This window comes from Musa acuminata, chromosome BXJ3-9 (genome assembly GCF_036884655.1).
Source record: "Musa acuminata AAA Group cultivar baxijiao chromosome BXJ3-9, Cavendish_Baxijiao_AAA, whole genome shotgun sequence".
Classification (NCBI taxonomy): Eukaryota; Viridiplantae; Streptophyta; class Magnoliopsida; order Zingiberales; family Musaceae; genus Musa; species Musa acuminata.
Window position 1 is genome coordinate 11,127,501 of NC_088357.1, and position 20,240 is coordinate 11,147,740.

A 20,240-nucleotide genomic window follows, 5' to 3' on the forward strand; every position below is an offset into this window, starting at 1 on the left:
CGAAGATGCTCATCAAAATTCTACCCAAAACTCTTCATCATGTGCACCATGTAATCAAGAAGGGGTTGCCCCTACTTGCTGTCCACACGCCCTAAATAGGGGATGCTGTATGAGAGGGAGATAGGAGAATAGGAGGCAACTAAAATAAACCTCTAGCCCGGGTCTTTGGTTTCCTCCTATTTATAGAGGCCTCCTGTAAACTTAACTCTAATGGATTTTACCATATTGGGTATTAGATCTTCATCCAACTACCCAATCCTCTTAAATTAGTGGTTCTCTACTTAATAATATTTTATTAGCTTCTATTGGATCTTATCCATAGGATCTAATAATTCAAGGGCTTATTGGATATTTAATAAGATAGAGGCTCCAATAGATATCTTATATCCGAACCTCTATTCGTCGCAGCGCCTACCATATGTGTGTGACCTTCTAGGCCCAATATCGAGTTGGCCGTGGGTCATACCTGTCAGGACTCCTTTTGACTCAGTGAATTATTATCTTCATAATAATCCATTCGACTTATCGATTGCGGACATACTAGGCCACTACGTCGCAGTCCTTAGACGATACAGGGGAATATAATACTTTGGATCTTTCTATGCTCAGTTATCGTGTACCTATAGTTCCTCATTCATCTAATATCTTAGAGATCGTATACTGGGCATGGTGCTGTCAGACCTATACAGTTGCCTATACAGTTTCGACATGAGTCTCACTCTAATCGGATTCTCCCGGAGAACTCTTTCTCTCTCAATTCGAATGACCCTGGCTAGGGATTTGTCTGAGTAAGAACACATGAGATATTCCTCTCATGATACCGAGATAGGATGATCCTCTATCGACACTCAATAGCCCTCGTAAGGTTGACTACCACTCCCGATTACCGACTGTGCTAGATCTATAACCTCAAGACCTATAAATCCGGTATTAAAGAGTGAAATACTTATATAGGACATTCTTGGTGTCTCAAGTCTAAGGACTAGATACACCATTGAGTCGACGAAATCGTTGTTTGAAAATAAGATTTCATCAACCATTCAACATTCCGTGAGCGAATCAATCAGTGAATTCATTCTTCAATAAGCACCTGCATTGTATCCCTAGTGTCCCCACACGAGCAGCTATGAGATTAATCGCATTCATCATATGGACGGATATACAACATACTTGTTTGTCCGGTTATCTCGATGTCTCTTTTGAGTAGCTTATGATCGATATTATTTAGGATCCGTGTTTAAAGGTGAATCGGTCTTATTATCATGATCTTATCACGATCCGATTCTTATTGCACAGATTCATGAACGTCATAATATATTCATGCAACAAACAATATAAAATGATAAAATATTAAATAATAATAATAATAAGTAAAAAGATTGTGTGTCAAATCACACGTGTCATCACTCACGTGATTGGCTTGCAGGGCATCTATGACTAGCAATAGATGCCCCTAGCGGAGAGAGAGAGGGGGGGGGTTGGAGGAGTGGTAGTGGCTGAAGAGGAAGAGAGAGAGAGAAGGGAAGGGGGAGTGGGGGTTGTTGTTTGCTGAGGAAGGTGAAGAGGTTTTAGAGGGCACATCATCGACTACTGGGGAGAGGTTGTTTGTCATCAACAGCAAAGAGGAGAGTCGATGGTGAGGTGCTGGTGAGATAAGGTTTGTTCTTGCGTTCGTTGAACTGAATCAATTGATTCGGGTTTTAGGAAGCTCAATCAGATTGATTTGAGCCATGCAAGCGCTTTGGACGTTGCTTGGGCCAAGCGTGCACCTAAGCGGGGTCCAATTAAATTCGCCTGCTGGAACAATTTAGAGGTGCTTGGGCCTCGCCTCATGTATAACTTGTTTAGAAAGATTTATGATATTTATGCTGTTGTAAACTTGCCTTTGCCATATATAACTCGTTTATGACAGCTCTGAGAGTTTCAAGAACCATTGTCCACATGATCATTTGTCTTCTTTGAATTCTGATTTTTCTAATACATACCAGGAAACAGCTGGATCTGGTTCTGTGTCAACTGAACAGTCAAATAAACATCTCAAACAAAAGTCTTCATTGGAGGCAAAAACAATATCTCATCCTGATGTGAGTACCTGCAATTATAATGCTTGATGCATATTTATTTACTTCTACATTGATGCTTTAAAGTCATGTTGAAAAAAATCTGATATCATGCTTTTTCTTGTATGTATAGGGTGTTTACATCAGCACAGAAGTTAGCATTACTCATATCATATAGTCAGATTGTTGATTGTATGTTCTTAAGTGGAGTATGCCTTAAAATTTCCTTAAAATTTCAATTTGATATAATACTTTATAATCACATAAATATAATTCAGAACTCTTCTACCAGTCTATTATGGATTTTCAATGATATACACCTAGTTTGGAGATTCTTTTTTTTTTCCTTTTGGCCTGAACTTGCTTTTTGTTGCCTAGCTCTGGTTGTGGTACTACCTTGTGCTAACCCATTAGCCCGGAATGTTGAATTCCATTGTATGTATAATTGTTGTACCCTACATGTTTGATTCTCTTCTTACGAGACCAAGGAAGGATGGTCTCGTTGAACTCCTGCTTTGGTGAGACCAACATTGTATCTGTCTTCTCAATAGTAGTCATTTTAGTATTCAGATAGTTTCTTCATTAATTATTCTGTCCTGAAACACTGGAATTGATTCATACAAACAGCATTGATGAATCAAGAAGGTTGAAAGAAAAAGTTAGAGCAATTATACTAGGCTTGAATTAGAATTATTTAAACAGAATAACACAATGATTTAATTGTTAGGCTTTGTTTATTGTCCACTTTCCCTGAAGACCCTTTGCACTTCACATGCCATGAGCAAATTATAGTAGCATGATAGATGCAGCTAAAACATTTTATATTTTAATGCTAGATTATTCCAAGAATTGATTGGATCATTCCAAAAATTGATTGTGTTTAAGATTTCCAATAATGTATATGGAGGAAGACTTTTGAACCTCTTAATCTTTTGGTTCAAAATGAATAAAGGTAATCTCCCACTCAAATTTCTCTTTTACTTATCTAGCAAGGTTTTGTGTGTGATCATTTTGTATTATGAAATTCACAAATTCGTTTCATATGTTACTAAATATCCGTACACTACCATTTTACATACTTCTGTACTAAAGAGATTGGTACATACAGGTGTCTTGTATTATTGAATTTGATGGTGCTTCAAAAGGAAATCCTGGAAAAGCTGGTGCTGGAGTAATTCTTCGCAATTTGGATGGAAGTGTGGTAGATATGCAACAACCTTTTATGTGGTTGTATAGTTATCTAAAGTAGTGTTTCCAGTCTTAATAATTTAAGATTCTCCTGTGATTTGAGGAAGATCTCCCGACTTCGAGAAGGCTTGGGTGTTGTGACCAATAATGTTGCTGAATACCAAGCGTTGCTTTTAGGAATGAAGTTTGCCCTAAAGAAAGGATATAAGAAAATTCAAGCGCAGGGAGACTCCAAAATAGTTTGTATGCAGGTATATGTTTCCTTTAATATGGTTATTTAGTTCTTGTATTACTGTTTCCATATTTTATTATCCTTTATGTTCATATTCTGCATAGTGACTCATTGGTTTAAGATGCTGTTTTAAATCTACAAAATTCCAGACTTCCTATTTCTTAACAATTATTCTTTGCTTTTAATAGCAGGAAACTTGTGTTTAGATTTCTCAAACTCATTAAAACTAGTCCTCTTGCCCACATTTTGTGCATTCCCATGAAGCAAGTTTGAAATGCTACTTGCACTTGGCAGTCCCTGTTGCTACCTGATTTAGGGAATTATGACCAGAAGTTTGTTTGTTATTTTGGATTATGTTATCTCATGTTTATCTGTTTGTCAAGGCCATCATGTTCAAACATTTTGGACGATTAAGAATTTTAGAGGGAGAAACTTGGCCTTGTTGCTTCTTTGCAATCTGAGTCAATCAGGTCATGGAAACCCATATTTGTAGGATAAGATTGCTTGTATAGACCCTTTCCATCTCGCATTTGCACGAGTCTTGTGTACTCGGCTGTTCTTTTTTTATGGAGGCATGGTTTGCTTTTAAGGGTAGCACAATGCTTAGTAAATGCTAAATGGAAAGCAATAGTATGCAAAAAAAGATCCTAATTTACAAATAAAAACATTTTTATAACAGAAATATGTTAAATATTTTTTTGATGAACATTAATAATGAAAATCAACAAAAAATTCGTAGAATAAGTTATAAGAGGTGCTATTATTGGTCATTGTCACTTATCAATTATCTGTTCTATTTCTCTGAGATTTCACTCTTCAGTTTATTTCAGATATCCCTTTGTGTAAGGTCAACCACCACTTATTCTCCTATTTTTGTTTATAGAATCTTTGTGCTGCTTTGTCAGATTGGTACATTAGATAGAATAAGTTATAAGAGGTGCTATTATTGGTCATTGTCTTTAAGTACATATGATGTCATCTTTGTCACAATCATCATTGAAGCTTTTCAAAGAATATGGTTTTGCATGACTTCTGGGATACTTGGGAATGATGCAACTTGTATGGACACCTTGCAACCTATGACCAAATTCCAAGAATTTGCATAGGAACTTATTGACACAGGCAAAGAATGTGCTGCCATGAGACTCAAATGTCATTTGGCACATAAAGAACTTATTTGACTGATTGATCCCATATACCAAGGAGGAACACATCAAAGTTCATCGGCAATTGGAAGAACCCACTGGAGTGTAATTATGCTCTTTGATATTGACCTCTGTTCTTTTTTTGACTGTATATTGAATTATATAGTACAAAAGTAGTCTAGTTCAGTAACATCACTCTGCTCTGCTGATGTCTTTCCTTTTACAAAATCACCATGTTACTCTTGAGCTTGACAGTTTTGTAAGAGCCAATTTATGTTCTCTCTTGTTTTTTATACACAATGCTGTATTGCTTTCTGGAAAATCAGGTAGAAGACCTCTGGAAAACCAAGAATGCAACTATGGCTGCCTTGTGTCAAGAGGCTAAGGCACTCAAGGAATCATTTTTGTCATTCCATGTCAACCATGTTAAAAGGGTAAAAGTTGTTTCCACACTTGCCTATTTTGAGTTTTAGCATGTTCTTATTAGATATAACAGTCTAAGGAATATGTTTCAATCTAAATTCCTTCTCAAGATTGGAAATTCTCTGAAACATGTATGATGGCAGATCAGAAAGTAGAACAAATCAAGTAGCAGTTAGGTCTAACATGATAAAGTTTATGCAAGTTAGTTATGTTGATACTAGTACGTGAAAGTCTGCTGCTATGAGTAAGACTGCTTATATTGACCCTTTCTAGAGTCCTGCATTGGTGGGAGCTTTATTCACTGGACTCCTGTTTTCATGGTTCATTTTGGATGGCTGGTTTGGTTTCTTTTCTTTTTTTTCATTCTGTTCTTCACATCATTTGTGCTTCTGTGAAATTTAACATTGCATTTAGAAGTTCTTCATTTCTTGATAAGTTCTGTTTTAATTAATTGTAATATTACTTACATTAACCCTTCCTAGAGTCGCATTGCTAGGAGCTTCGTTCATTAGACTGCCTTTTTTTGTGTATGCTTGATATGCTAGACGTGTGGTTCTTATCAGAAGGTTGTTTTTTTTTTTTTTAAAATCATTTTGCCCTTTGTGCTTCTGTGAAATTTAACATTGCATGTAAAATGATAGGGTCTGTTCTAATTGTCTTTCTTGTGAGATGCAAATTCAATCATTTGGTTGCAGAAATAATGTCTGGGAATTGGTAAAAGGGCTAAAAGGAACTTTGGTGTGGTTAAGCTGTGAGGGAAGGGCCATCATTTTACATATTACAACTTGCTTGTTATTGACTAGTTTTCAAGGAGATGGCATTTATATTTTTTGTTGCCTTAACAGAATTTAGTTTTTTAGTCTAGTCACCAACTTCACATTCGCATTCTTATGGTTAATATTTGTTTATTTGCCGATGATTAACCACCAGCCATTAAGCATATATATATGTTGTTTGTTGAAGGAGTTCAATTCTGATGCTGATGCACAAGCAAATTTAGCTGTAGACCTCCCGAGTAAGTGATTAGAACCATTCAATAGTGAACTTTTTAAAGTTATTTTTAACTAAATGACGATGCTGATACAAGCTTTCTTCTGCAGCTGGAGAAGTTACCGAGGAGCTTGACTAAGTTTAACGGATTCAAATTAGAGAACACGGTTCGATGTGATTCAGTATCACATGTTTGGTTCTGCCTATGGTAAAAACTGACCAATGCCTAACTTGAAGACAAAGGAAGACTGCATTCGTGCATCTGCTGAAGTTTGTCCACTTTCTATCAATTTCTCGTCTAATGATGTTATGTGTAAACCTTATACCATGAAGCAGGAGGGACGACTTGATTACGATGCAGACCCTACTTCAAAGATATTCTAAGCATGTATTCGACTGTGTTGGCTTCTGTTTGAGCTTTTAATTCCCAACCGCCGTCCAAATTTATGTAATGAGCTCGAGAACTGGTTGCGTGCTAAAGCATGAAATGCCAACCACCATCTCGGCACTAGAGAACGATCGGGTAGTAGGATGGTGATGCTAATATCAGCAGTCAGCATTTTAGATCAAACAATCTCGGGTGGTAGGATTGTATCACTACCCACGTCATTTGCTTGTCCATTATCATTTGCCCATTCAATGCTCTTACTGGTGGTTAAAAAAGGCATGTTTTGGACTGTTTACAAGTTTACCGATGCAGTCTGAACTATCAAATGAAAAAAATGTTATGGATCATTTTCCCCTACAGCCCAATAGAGCAAAGTATGAAATGAAGTTTGTGGATTCACAAGATTAAACAAACATGGGCTGTAGGAGATTACTTGATGCATCACGCCATTACTCTTGAGCTCTCTTCTGAAGATAATCTACGATTTCTTTGTCACCATTCATACAAACAACAGCTGCTAATAAAACAGGTTTCTACTTCCGCTCAGTGTTCTATTTTGTCTTGTACCAGAGAATCAACTAATCTGAACCATAGAATTGCCTCAACTGCTTCCTTCCAAGGTTTACATCTGCAATGGCAAAAAGCTACACGTCAGCTTCGTAATGTCAAAATGGAACAAGAACTCCATTGAGCCTCTACTGCCAACCATAGAACCAGCGCTTGCTTCAGACAATTCCTGCGACACCCAAATCTTCCCAACAGCTTCAGTTTTGATGATAGGCGTTTTTGAATTTGTAGACATGGCAAAAGACGAGTACGATTTGCAACTAACAATCCAGTTAGCAATTTTAGCGTGCCGAATCATCTCAGCTTCTGCAACAACAGAATGATCATTTTTCAGTCCAATTGCCTCATCTTCCATCCAGCAATCATGCTAGAAATTCTCCCCTTACATTTCCTGTGCTTCAGTTAAAACCTCCTTCATCCTTCATATTCTTCCGAGACCACATGTGGATAACTTGGACTTGGAGTTCTCTGATATGCATGCAGATCATGAATCCATTTAACCTCAAGCGATACTGCTTTTCTAAAGATGCACCACAATTACTCAAAACAGCTTGTAAGTTATAAGACAGCAGATCTATTCCATTCGACTACAAAAAATGTTGGGACCCACCCTTGTATTCCATTCCACCAGTTTTCCAATGCCGAATCCGCTTCTGGTTGGGAGTGTGCCAGCAAAAAGAGAGCACTTCCAACCCAATTTCTCACTTCTGCAATAATTTTTCTCTACTAACTTTTCCAGCCTGCAGTACCAAAATCAGGGAGATTAATGGCACTCTTCTCGCTTCTGCAATTATTTTTTCTCTACTAATTTTCCACCATTTTTCCGCTTCGAGCACAGAATGAGTTGCTTTTCTCAAACTTTGCAGGTGACCCTGATGAATCACAGAAAACTTCAAAAGACTTCACAAGAATACTGGAGTCGTAACTCTTATGGAGAAGTAGATCATTGGCAAAAGTCGAGTATCAAATCTGGAGTTTGAGACTTGACTGAACAAATGAGTTCTCTTTTAACAATTGGGTTGGAAGTGCTCTCTTTTTGCTGACACACTCCCAACAATTCGGTCGAGTATCAAGTCGAGTAACAATCTACCTTCCTACATTTTGATGCCATATAGCTGAGACCTTTTATGCAGCACATGCTCCTGATCTCTAATGAGTGCAACCAACTCGTTCAATACCTCATAGATGAGCCCAGCTTGGGGATGAACCCTATCTTCCACAACAAAAATGTGAACCTCCTTCTCAACCTCAATCCAACTTGATCCTGTATCCTTCTTCACCCCCATCTCCTTCATCATCTTCAAAATTCTAGCTCGTTCTTCCCATCTCCCGTCGGATGAATATATATTTGCCAACAGCACATAAGCAGCGGAGCATTCTGGTGCAATGAGAAGCAAGTGCTCTGCTGCATATCTTCCCATTTCCAGATTTCCATGAATGCTAGAAGCACCAAGCAGTGCCTGCCAAAGATGAGCATTAGGATTCAAAGGTAGATCTTCTATGAACCTCTTGGCATCATCCAAAAGTCCGGCTCGACCCAGCATGTCCACGACACAGGCATAATGTTCCATCCTTGGCATGATTCCATGATCCAAGGACATCGACTTTAAGAAGCCCATACCTTTCTCGATAGAACCAACATGACTGCATGCATGAAGCAAGGATAAGAACGTGACATCCGTCGGCTCCATGCCTTCTGCTTTCATATGCTCGTATAGCCGAAGTGCCTCTGAACCATGACCATGACAGGCAAAGGCTGCTATAATTGAATTCCATGACACTGAATTCTTAATCTCCATTTGTTTAAAAATTTTGGAGGAGTCCTGCAATTCGCCACATTTGGCATACATGTTGATCAGCCCATTGGAAACAAAAACATTCGATCCCAAAGACTTCTTAATGGCCAACGAGTGTATTTGCTTGCCTAGAGAGAAGGGTGCAGAGGGACCAAATGCACCCAACACAGCTGAGAACATGTTTGCGTCCATCTCCATCCCGGATCCAACTATCTCAGCAAAAAGCTTAAATGCTTTTTCCTCCAATCCATTTTGTGACAAACCAACTAAAATCAACGTGAGGCAGACATCGTCAGGATGTTTACAAGCCTGAAAGAGCTGAAGTGCAACTTCCATCATGCCACATTTTGCGTACAAATCCATTAGAGCGCTCTCAACACACAGGTCCGTGAGAAACCCAGACTTCACTATGAGCCCATGAATCTGTTGTCCTTCATGAAGGGCAACCAACCCAGAGCATGCAAGTAGTGAACTTGAGTATGTCAAAGAATTAGCTTGTTCAACACGACGCATATGTTGAAACAGCGCCAGGCTCTCCTTGCACATTAGGCTTTGAGCGAGTCCAGAAATCATAGCGGTCCATGTTATGACATTTCTCTCCAGCATTCCGTCAAACACCTTTTGTGCTGAATTCGAGCACCTATGTTTGAAGTACGCACTTATGAGAGCATTCCCTACCGAAGTCGCCTGCTCGTAACCACTACGAATCGTCAAAGCATGCACCATTGTGATCCCAAGAAGGAGTTCCATTTGCACATATATCGACAAAACAGTCGTGAAGGTCGCATGGTCGCAACTCCCGATCGCAGAGCGCCGCATATCCCTGAAGTACCAGAACCCTCGTTCCCAATCATTCCTAATCAAACAGCCTGAGATGACCGAATTCCAAGAAATCGAGTCTCTGTACTGCATTTGATCAAACACCTTCGTTGCATCAAGCAGCTGGCCGCATTTGGAGTACATGAAGATCAGCGCATTCCACACAAACATGACGTCGCGATGATTGCTGCAGCCCTCGAAGCTAAAATGGTCGACATTTTTGATGATAGCAGCGTGAAGCGATGAGCCGAGACGACACTTGGCATCCCGACCACAGAGGGAGAGGAGAGAACTCAGCTGTGCATAGTTGAGAGGCAGACTCCCATGTCTCATCTCCTTGTAACCGAATCATACGAGGAGGGCTTCGTTTGTAGCGTCTCGAATCAACTGCGAGCCGACGAAATCACAATCTTTTCACTAAGTTTCCCTCCCTAATTCATATTCCTAACTTTAAAAATTCTAAAAAATAATTAAAATTTATAAAAAATAATTTTAATTATGAATGAAATCAAAACCTCAAAAAAGAAAAAAAAAACATCAACTAAATTTTTATCCAACATAAATTAGTCAATAATATAAAATAAATAGCTAATCCAACATAGTCATCTATGACTTAAATATTTGCAAAAGTCAAAATATGGTTTCTTAGCTTAGTCATCAAAGTGTCACCCAATGATTCTACTTCAAGAAGTCCATTTGGTATCATCATATTCAAAGTTTCAACACTGATAGAACGAAATAAATAAGAAGAAGTAACAATAGAGAGGATGACACGAAGCAGCATATATAGTAAGCAAATGAAGATATGTGAGGAGATGAGACGAAGACGAAGACGAAGACGAAGACGAAGAGAGAACATTGTAGGAAACAATGATGCAACTTCACTCTTTATCAAAAGCAACAGGATAACCATCACATGAGTCACCGTTGAGAGTGAGATCTTTGATGCAGTCCCATCATGTTTATATTCGTGCTAGTCTTCTTCTTCTTCTTCTTGAGGAAGTCGGAGTACCAAAGTGCAGAGAGCTTAGGTTGTCTTCTGCGGTTTTCATCTTTGAAATCCACATGGTATAGTCCGAATGGTGACTGAAACCCAGACAAGAACTCGAAGACATCTAGAAATGACCACACGTAGTATCCTTTCACATTGGCTCCCTTCCTACAGGAGGATGAGAGAGATCTATGAAGGTATGTCTCGCTTCCTTACTCTTACGCATAGGAAGTGGATGATTGGGAACAATACCTAATACCATCGAGCGTGCTGCCAATGTAACCACTCAAGTAGTTCGCCCTCTTGACGTCGGAGATTGTGCCATTTAATCCAAGCCCATAACCTGCATGCATCGACGTTCAAACATTTCACACCGTGTGATAATGCAGTTCGAGTGTTGAAGCGAAGCAGCAGTGACCATTTTCTTCGATATAAACCGGAGGATTTCCATAAGCGTCTCTGATGTACTCCAACAGATGTTGCAGGCCAGCAGGATCGAAGGGTATGTCAGTAGGGACTAACTGGCTCAGATACCACACACATACATTAGTCAACTCAAGCTTGATCATGGTAAAAGAAGTGGTTTCGGTTTACCTCACTGCCTGGTGTATCGTTCTTTGAAACTGCATGCATGAAGGTGGCAACGATCCATTAGGAGAGCGATCGACGAACTGCTTTAGAACTGAAGGAAGAAGAGGACTAACAAGCGAATTTGGCAAAGAGATCTGCGTTGAAATCACGAGGTGCAGTCTCGGAGGCATCGGAGTTGTCCTTGACCCAGATCGACGAATAATGATTCAGGCCGATGAAGTCGAATGAACCCTTTAGTTGCTCCGATTGCTCCTCCGTGAAGGAAGGGAGCCTCGAGCGGACAATCTTCTTCATGACCTTTGGGTAGTCTCCAAAAACCAGGGGATTTATGATCCTAATATTGAACAAAAATCAGCTAGCATATGATTCCTGTGAACATGTAGCTTGATTGCGAGCTGCACTTACCAGCCGACGAAGAAGTCCAATAATCTTTGGGTTGCTTGCAAGTCTAATGTTGAGTTCGTCGATGGATAACACCACATGGAGTACACATTCAAGCCTATCCTCCCATTTTGTTTGGCCTACGCAAGAAGCTAGCATAAGTCTCCATACTGATCTATAATATTTGACAAGCATTTCAGTGAGTGGATTGCTAAGTCGAAGGATGAAACCCCCATAGATTACGTTGTGTAACATGGAAGATGAAAAGAAAAGGTGAACTAACTCACTTGATACTTTGTTCTGTACAATGAGACAACAGATGCATGCGCCAATAAGAAGTTGTGAACTGCAGTATACGGCTCGGTGGTGGAGTCACCGACGGTGCAATTGAATAAGCCGAAAGGATTAGAACATCGGCCAGGTGGAAATATTGCATTGTCGAATGACCCTATCGCCATTACATTAGGTTCGACGATGGTGGTCCACTGAGACACCCTATCGCCGAATTCTCTGAAGCAGACATCGGCAAATGCTGTGAAGTCCTCCCTGAGTTGCATAACCAAAGACTAATTAGTCTCAGATTAATTGAATCAGGCAAGCAAGTTTTTATAAAATTAATTTAAATAGTTAGGATCATATACAACAAAAGAAAATTTAGATTAAGATAGATAAAGGAATGGTTGGGCATTTCTTTCTTGTTTAACAAATTATATTTTATTCTTTAGGCTAATATAAATATGTGTTCTTGGATGAGTCAAGACACTAAATATTGAAGTAGTCCTCGTCCTTTTTATTATTTTTCTTCATTATTTTTCTTTAAGTTTTATAAAAGAAGATCAATAGGAATATGTCGATTAAAAATGAAGGAGAGACCAGTAAATTCAGAAGGAAAAAAAAAAAGATGATAGGCATAAGAGTTTCTAATCAAATTCTTTCTATTTTCAATGGTGAAAATTATTAATTTTAGGCTTTTAAAATTAGAACTCTATCTATCTCATAAAGATTATGAAATTTGATAAAAAATAGTTTTTATTGAATATGATTTGCATGATCCTAATATTATTGAAGATCAAAAAGATCAAATAAATAAGAACATACGAAAAAAAAATATAAAAAAAGAGCTCTCTATATGCTACAAATAAGTTCTTAATTTTCTAAATTATGCTGGCATCAACATCAACAAAAGCATAAAAAATATTAAAATATGTGTTCAGAGATAAACTTCAAAACTTCAAATTCTTTGATATGAAGTAAAAAACTCTTATGATAAAAGATTCTGAATCCATCACCCATTTTTTCTCAAAAGTTTTTTCTATTGCAAACCAACTTAGGTCTTAGTGAAAACCTAAAAAATCAAATAATAGTAAACAAAAAAAATACAAAACTTATCTTCAAAATTTAATATGATTTCTAAAGAAGCTAAAGATATAAGTATATTATCTATTGATGAATTAATGAGCTCGCTTTTAGTTTATGAAAAAAAATAAATAGATTTTCTAATAAAACTTTAGAATATTCAAATGAAGATAGATCAAAAGAAGAATCAAAAGAAAAATTTGGAAACCAAATATCAAGGAAAGATCAGAATGGTATAGGTGGTAGATAATCTAGCGCTCGAGCCAGAGGACTAGGCCGATCAAATGAATGTTATAGGAGGTAACAAAAAAATCCTTTAATATTTTTACTGTAAAAAAAATTAGACATATTGAAAAAGATTATTGATATAAAAATAAAAATCCAAATATTCCTTTCTACTCTTACCATAAAAATATGATCATTTTGAAAAAGATTATTGAAACAAAAATATTTTTAATTATTATATAAAATAATAGTAAAAAAGATTAAAAAATATATTTTTTATGATATCTAATGAAGAATATTATAGAACTATTTAATTTTTAAATAATGGATGCAACAATCATATGACAGTGAATAAAAGTTTATTTCAAAGTTTGATGGCTCGATTGTTGAATTTCGGATTTTGATGATGAAACTAATTGATAAGTGTTTATATTTTCATTTGCATTTTGAGTGATGCAGGATGCTTCAAAGGTTTGATGGCTCGATCAGATCTACATCGTAGATGGAAAGTAATAGCAAGGCTAAGGTGGAAGGGAAATGAACAGTTATTTTGAATACCAAATCTTATAAAAAATTATTAATGATGTAATATTTGTTATTAGTTTAAAATAAAATCTCATTGGTGTAGAGCGATTATTGAGAAAACGGTATTGTGTTATTTGTTATGATGAAAAATATTTGATTTAATGTAAACTTTAGGAATACTCCAATGAATATAAATGATAAACTTATATTAAATGATGGAGTTACAATAATAGATGAGAAATAGTATAGAAGTTGATTGGAGGGTTATTTTATCCCACACATTCAATATTATGTTTATATTTAGTGATTGATTCATGCACAGTCCTAATAAGGATCACATAATTAGGATTAGATGTGACAAAATATATGAATTTTGAATAACATAAATAAATGAGTAATTGATTTTTTAGTGCATAGATGAGGATGATGAGGTTTGTTGGGCTATGATTTATACCTTTCTTATTTAAAAAATTATATTTTATCTTTTTGGCTAATGTAAATAAGTGCACTTTGCAAGTACTTTTTGTTACTTTTAGTATATATATATATATATATATATATATATATATATATATATATATATATATATATCCTTAAAGTTCAATAGAAAATCAATACGTTTGGCATCGATGTGAACAAAAGATAAAGGATGGTGGCTTACACAATTTTATGGCTCAGCCATCCTTCGTACTCGTCTTCAAGTACTTGTGGAAGATCATAATGATAGATTGTCACATGTGGCGTTATTCCTGTGTCATAAAAGAAGAAAACAAAAAGATAAGCAAAAATTTGACATTATCAATGTTTCATTGAGAACAAACTACAAGTATACTTCATTCAGGAGATGTGATCACCATATCTCAGTAGCTCATCGATGAGATTGTTGTAGTAAGCCAAGCCTTTCGGATTAATGGCTCCTCTTCCATCTAAGGAACAAAAGATGACACATAGGAATCTAAATCTCGCATTCGGTTTTGGAATCTCAAGAAGTTAGATGTGTCATACTCGGTAGAAGCCTCGACCAAGAGATGGAGAATCTGTAGGAGTCGAGTCCTGTATCAACCATTAGCTTCACGTCTTCCTGCATGGCTAATTTCACAGTTTAGACTACTTTTCGATGGTAATACTATCGCCATTTATCATCGGTTTGCTAGATGGTATAAGAGTTTGGAAATCCTCGATCATTGTACGGCCATATATGAGATTGTGGGTTAGTTAAATAGCTTTGGTGTTGGAAATCCTTGATTGAGAGTAGGTCAGATATTTTTTTCCCATGTGTTTTCTACATATCGACAGTGTTTACTGATGAACCCATTATGTTCTAAAAGCCTGTAGCAGTTTATACTTGTAATGGGACTTCCAATAATTGAAGAGGGCATTAAGTGTATATATATATATATATATATATATATATATATATATATATATATATATATATATATATATATATATATATATATATATATATATATATATATATATACTTATGATGAACGAAGGAATAATGAGGTAGAGAGGAGGGATATGGACAAACCTTATATTTGTGGTATTGATCGGAAGTCACATCTCCTGTGCTATTGTCCAGCATTCCCCCTGCAGTCAGAGCTAGATGTTGGTTGGGTTCTTTTTAACATATCAAATATGGATCAAACAATTATTTTATAGAATCAAAACCTTTATCTTTGATTCAAAAACATACTTTATAGATCCAAAATAATGGATTAAGAATATTTACATAAAACTTATTTAATCTACTATAATATGTATGAAATCCTACAACAATTGATAAACATATTAATACGGAAGCGTACCTGATGAATTCATTAGAGTATTTTCTGAATTGATCGGTGATTTGGTCTTCCAATTGCAGAGTACCTTTAAGAACTTTATATTTCTCCTTGACGGGTGAAGAGAAACTTCATTTTGATACTGCAACCGGGGACCATAACCTTATTTATAATCATAACTGATGAATCTACAATTATGATTGTATTCATAATTGATGAATCTATAATTATGCTTCAAGAGTTTTATATTCCTAACTTATCTCGTCATTAAGTTAGAAATATGACTGATGGTATCTACACAATTAATTTTCATAATAATTATATCCCTTAGCCAAATAACTTTACTTTAATTGGGTCACTTTAATTTTAGCTAATCAAAATAATGGCTTAACACATTTAATTATACATGTGTGACCCTTAAAATTCCAACAATCTCCACCGAGTCACATATGTATCCTTATAAATGTGCTATACTTTATGAGCTCAAAACTGTTGCCATTATTAAACATGACATACAAAACAATCTCGTCCATTGACCATATTAATATAGGACCAAAGCGGTCTTCGCTATATCAATCATAGCTAAACTCATCAATGATCACTAATATTAACATAACCAAATGACATAGATTAATTATGAAATATGTAGCATGAAAATTATATGAATGTGATCTGTATATGTCAATTTTCAACTGGTCCAACTTTATCTTTATGAGTTCATTAATAACTTTAATAGCCATAATGTATAAAGTATAATAAACTGAAGCTTTATTTCTGATCAGAAAATGTTTGTACAAATATAGAATCTAACATAGAACATACAACAAACATATGACAGGCTTCCACTAAACTGAAGTTTCCTCAAATTCTGATATACCCATATGAGCAGTATGCTCATAAAAAAACTTGAGTGGTATATCTTTTGTGAGAGGATCTGCCAACATAAAATTTGTTCCTAAGTGTTCTATAGAAATTTATTTACTTTGTACCTTTTCTTTCACAACTAGGAACTTGATGTCAATGTGCTTTGACTTAGTCGAGCTCCTATTATTATTAGAGTATAAAACAGCTGATTTATTGTCACAGTATATCTTTAGTGGTCTTTCAATCCCTTATACTATTTGCAGCTTTATGACAAAATTTCTCAGCCAAATTACATGATTGGATGCCTCAAAACATGCTACAAATTCCGTTGCCATAGTGGAAGAAGCAATAAGAGATTGCTTGGCACTACGCCAAGAAATCGCCCCACCAGCCAACATATAAATGTAGCCCGAAGTGGATTTCCTACTGTCTTGGCGTCCAACAAAATCGGAGTCAGAATACCCAATGATCTCCAAATGGTCTGATCTCCTATATGTGAGCATATGATCTTTTATCCTCTTTAAATATCTCATGACTCTTTTAGCTGCCTTCCAATGATCCATTCTAGGATTGCTTAAGTATCTGCCTAACACTCCAACAATGTACGCTATATCCGGATGCGTACAAATCTGTGCATATATTAGACTTCCTACGGTTGATGCATAGGGAATCTTATGCATTTCTTAAGTTTCCAAATTTCTTTTAGGACATTGATTGAGATTTTTCATGTATTAGATACATGTATCCATATCTAGAGTAATCGTCTATGAATGATATGAAGTATTGTTGACCATTCCATGAAGGTGTAGGAAATGGTCCACAAATATCTGTATGTATCAATTCTAAGACGTCTGTAGCTCTATATACACCTGATCTCCTTGGTTTATTTACCTTTAATGCATTTAACACAAACATCTAGACCTGATAAGTCAATGGGATCAAGAATCCCATCTGACACAAGTCTTTCAACTCTATTTCTAGAGATATGACCCAAATGTTTATACCATAATATACCAGAATTTTTAATTTTTACATTTAGTACCTCGCAATTCCGCATTCAAGGTTTCATGATAGGATGCTATAGTATCAAGTAAATATAGATTGTCATAAGTCATAAGTGAACCAGTTCCAATCATATTTGAATTTAAAGACAAAGTAAACTGATTGTTTCCAAATGAACAAGAATAACCATATTTGTCCAAATAAGAAACAGAAATTAAGTTCCGTCTAACCAACGGTATAACAAAAGTGTCTTTCAAATTCAAATAATATCCGGTACACAATAACAATCTAAATGTGCCTATAGCTTTCACATCTACCGATTTTTCGTCCCCCACATAAATGCTTCTCTCAGCATTATTAGGCCTTCGGTAGCTTAGGCAACCTTGCATTGATACACTGATGTTAGTTGTTGCACCGGAGTCTAACCACCAAGTGTTTCTAGGTACTGAAGTTAAATTGATTTATGAACAAACCAAAGTACGGAATGTTCCCTTTTTAGCATGCCAAGCATGATATTTAGTACAGTCCTTCTTTAAATGCCCAGATTTCTTGCAGAAGAAACAAATATCATCCTTATTTTGTTTCTTCTGTACTGGGTCTTTATCAGCCTCATTCTTTCCATATTTGTATTTTCTTTTCTTGCCCTTAAAGTTGGTTTCGTTTAAAACCAGTACTGAATTGAGGTTAGCAGATATTTTTATAAGAGAACCTAAATAAGAGAACAACATATAACCAGAAATTATGCTCATATTTATTACCATAAACTTAAGTAAATTCAAATAATGATTTAACCCATCTCAAGATACCAAGTGCAACATTAATATCTTGTCTTTGGACTTCAATATTAATTGCTAGTGGTAGTCTTGTTGTAGTGATCAAATACTGATAATAAGACATGTCAAATGAAAAACCCATCTTTGGATTGATTTATCATTTACATGTATAACTTTATAATTATCATGTATTTACCATTACAAGTATGTATAAAATTTTGTCAGTCATTAACCTTCCTTTGGGCCGGATAATTACCGCATGGATGTAAATACACACTATATTTAATATTTTCATGAGAAATATTATATATGAGAGGTCACTTTGGTGACTTCATATATTAAATTACTCAATCTAATATTAAACAATCACTAATTGAATTTAGACCATATTAGTCAAATTGGTTTGATCTTAATTTGTTGACTAAAATATTTAAAGCATGTAAATCATTCAATTTATGTCAACAAACAACTTTATAGAACCAATATTATGTTTAATCCAACATAATATTGCAACAATATTATTAAACCAACATAAAATTGCAACAATATCTAATTAATTAAATTCAAATTAATTAGATAAAATCCAAAAAGAATTTGGGAAATTTATGTCTTATAGTGCAAAAATGAATTTTTGCATATTGATGAATAGGAAAAGACACGAAGTGGAAAAGATAATCTAAAATTAAACTGATATTACATCAGAAAAAAGGCACTGAATTGAATGTGAAGCATGCTGTAGCATGATTACATAAATCCATAATCTTTTCCAATGATAATAGAACCAAATCACTTCAAAATAGCATGATTACATAAAACTATCATCTTTCCCAACGATGATAAAACCAAATTACTTTAAAATATTGATGAAAACATCATTAAAATTCATGAGAAAACAAGCTTAAATGTTCATCAATCATTGTAGGATGGCTCTGATACCACTTGTTGGGGTTCTTTTTAACATATCAAATATGGATCAAACAATTGTTTTATAGAATCAAAACCTTCATCTTCGATTCAAAAACATATTTTATAGATCCAAAATAATGGATTAAGAATATTTACATAAAACTTATTTAATCCACTATAATATGTATGAAATCCTACAACAATTGATAAACATATTAATACGGAAGCGTACTTGATGAATCCATTAGAGTATTTTCTGAATTGATCGGTGATTTGATCTTCCAATTGCAGAGTACCTTTAAGAACTTTATATTTCTCCTTTACGGGTGAAGAGAAACTTCATTTTGATACTGCAACCGGGGACCATAACCTTATTTATAGTCATAACTGATGAATCTACAATTATGATTGTATTCATAATTGATGAATCTACAATTATGCTTCAAGAGTTTCATATTCCTAACTTATCTAATATGATTGATGGTATCTACACAATTAATTTTCATAACAATTATGTCCCTTAGCCAAATAACTTTACTTTAATTGGATCATTTTAATTTTGGCTAATCAAAATAATGACTTAACACATTTAATTATATATGAGTGACACTTAAAATTTCAACAGTAGAATCTACAGATCACATCAACAATGAGATTGACAGGACGAATAACTTGTTCTCTCAACCTGCACGAGTATACGTATCCCATATACTTGGAGTCCTACCATCCTCAGCAGCAGCACCCTCCACCTGCACATAGATATATGCATCGTGTAAGAGCACAAGGAAACTTGCACCAGCTGCGAGGATTCCATGAATTCTCTCTTTTGTCTCAGGTAAGTCTAGCTAGTGAACATTGTCGCTTGTAATCAAGCAGCAAACATGGCATCGACGAGAGTGAGTGAGTGAGCGAGTGACCTGGTAAGCCGAAGTTCCTGCTCCAAAGATGAAGCCCGGAGGGAAGTCATCCCTGCTGAGGTTGGATTCCGCGGTTGGCAGCAGCAGCACGAGGGTCGCCAACAAGGCCAAGCTCTCCTTCCTCATCTCTCTCTTCTTCGTCTGGCTTCAGCAGGCTTCCTATCGATAAGATTTTGTATCCCAAGAGCCAGGAATGTGAGGAGGAAATAGAACCGACCACATTGTGTTTACTCGATTGTTTGTTTCACGAACCACCACGACAGGATAAGGAAGCCTGGAATTAAGTGGGCCTGAATCGGATTTTGGGCCATAAA

At 35.8% G+C, this 20,240-nt stretch overlaps 3 protein-coding genes across 46 annotated transcripts in view; 1 reads left to right on the plus strand and 2 right to left on the minus strand.

Moving 5' to 3' along the window:
- Positions 1 to 6,447, plus strand: part of LOC103998075 (uncharacterized) — a 23,917-nt gene extending 17,470 nt beyond the window's left edge. For 18 of the 43 annotated variants that reach the window (XM_065167914.1, XM_065167912.1, XM_065167921.1 and 15 more), the window contains 5 exons: positions 1,989 to 2,084; positions 3,169 to 3,261; positions 3,356 to 3,499; positions 4,952 to 5,059; positions 5,322 to 6,000. In XM_065167914.1, the coding sequence (XP_065023986.1) occupies positions 1,989 to 2,084; positions 3,169 to 3,261; positions 3,356 to 3,499; positions 4,952 to 5,059; positions 5,322 to 5,450 (570 nt within the window). In that variant the 3' untranslated portion in view covers positions 5,451 to 6,000. The other 25 variants (XM_065167913.1, XM_065167923.1, XM_065167933.1 and 22 more) reach the window with 8 other exon arrangements.
- A 154-nt stretch (positions 6,448 to 6,601) lies between these two features.
- LOC103998077 (pentatricopeptide repeat-containing protein At3g05340) lies at positions 6,602 to 10,126 on the minus strand. The gene has a single exon (XM_009419466.3). It carries the CDS (start codon positions 9,939 to 9,941, stop codon positions 8,088 to 8,090), a length of 1,854 nt encoding a protein of 617 aa, XP_009417741.3. The 5' UTR covers positions 9,942 to 10,126; the 3' UTR covers positions 6,602 to 8,087.
- Positions 10,127 to 10,258: 132 nt separating this feature from the next.
- LOC135649501 (beta-glucosidase 22-like) lies at positions 10,259 to 20,151 on the minus strand. 2 transcript variants are annotated; one of them, XM_065167910.1, is made up of 14 exons: positions 19,927 to 20,126; positions 19,695 to 19,758; positions 15,489 to 15,606; positions 15,212 to 15,270; positions 14,683 to 14,758; positions 14,532 to 14,603; positions 14,339 to 14,426; positions 11,859 to 12,117; positions 11,596 to 11,711; positions 11,304 to 11,524; positions 11,194 to 11,222; positions 11,018 to 11,120; positions 10,852 to 10,942; positions 10,259 to 10,767 (listed from the first exon to the last, which is right to left on the minus strand). In XM_065167910.1, the coding sequence occupies exons 1-14, from the start codon at positions 19,974 to 19,976 to the stop codon at positions 10,530 to 10,532; spliced, it is 1,584 nt and encodes a 527-aa protein (XP_065023982.1). In that variant the 5' UTR covers positions 19,977 to 20,126; the 3' UTR covers positions 10,259 to 10,529. The 2 variants fall into 2 exon arrangements, with proteins under 2 accessions (XP_065023982.1, XP_065023983.1); XM_065167911.1 differs by lacking the exon at positions 15,489 to 15,606 and having other exon boundaries at positions 19,927 to 20,151.
- Positions 20,152 to 20,240: the final 89 nt, after the last annotated feature.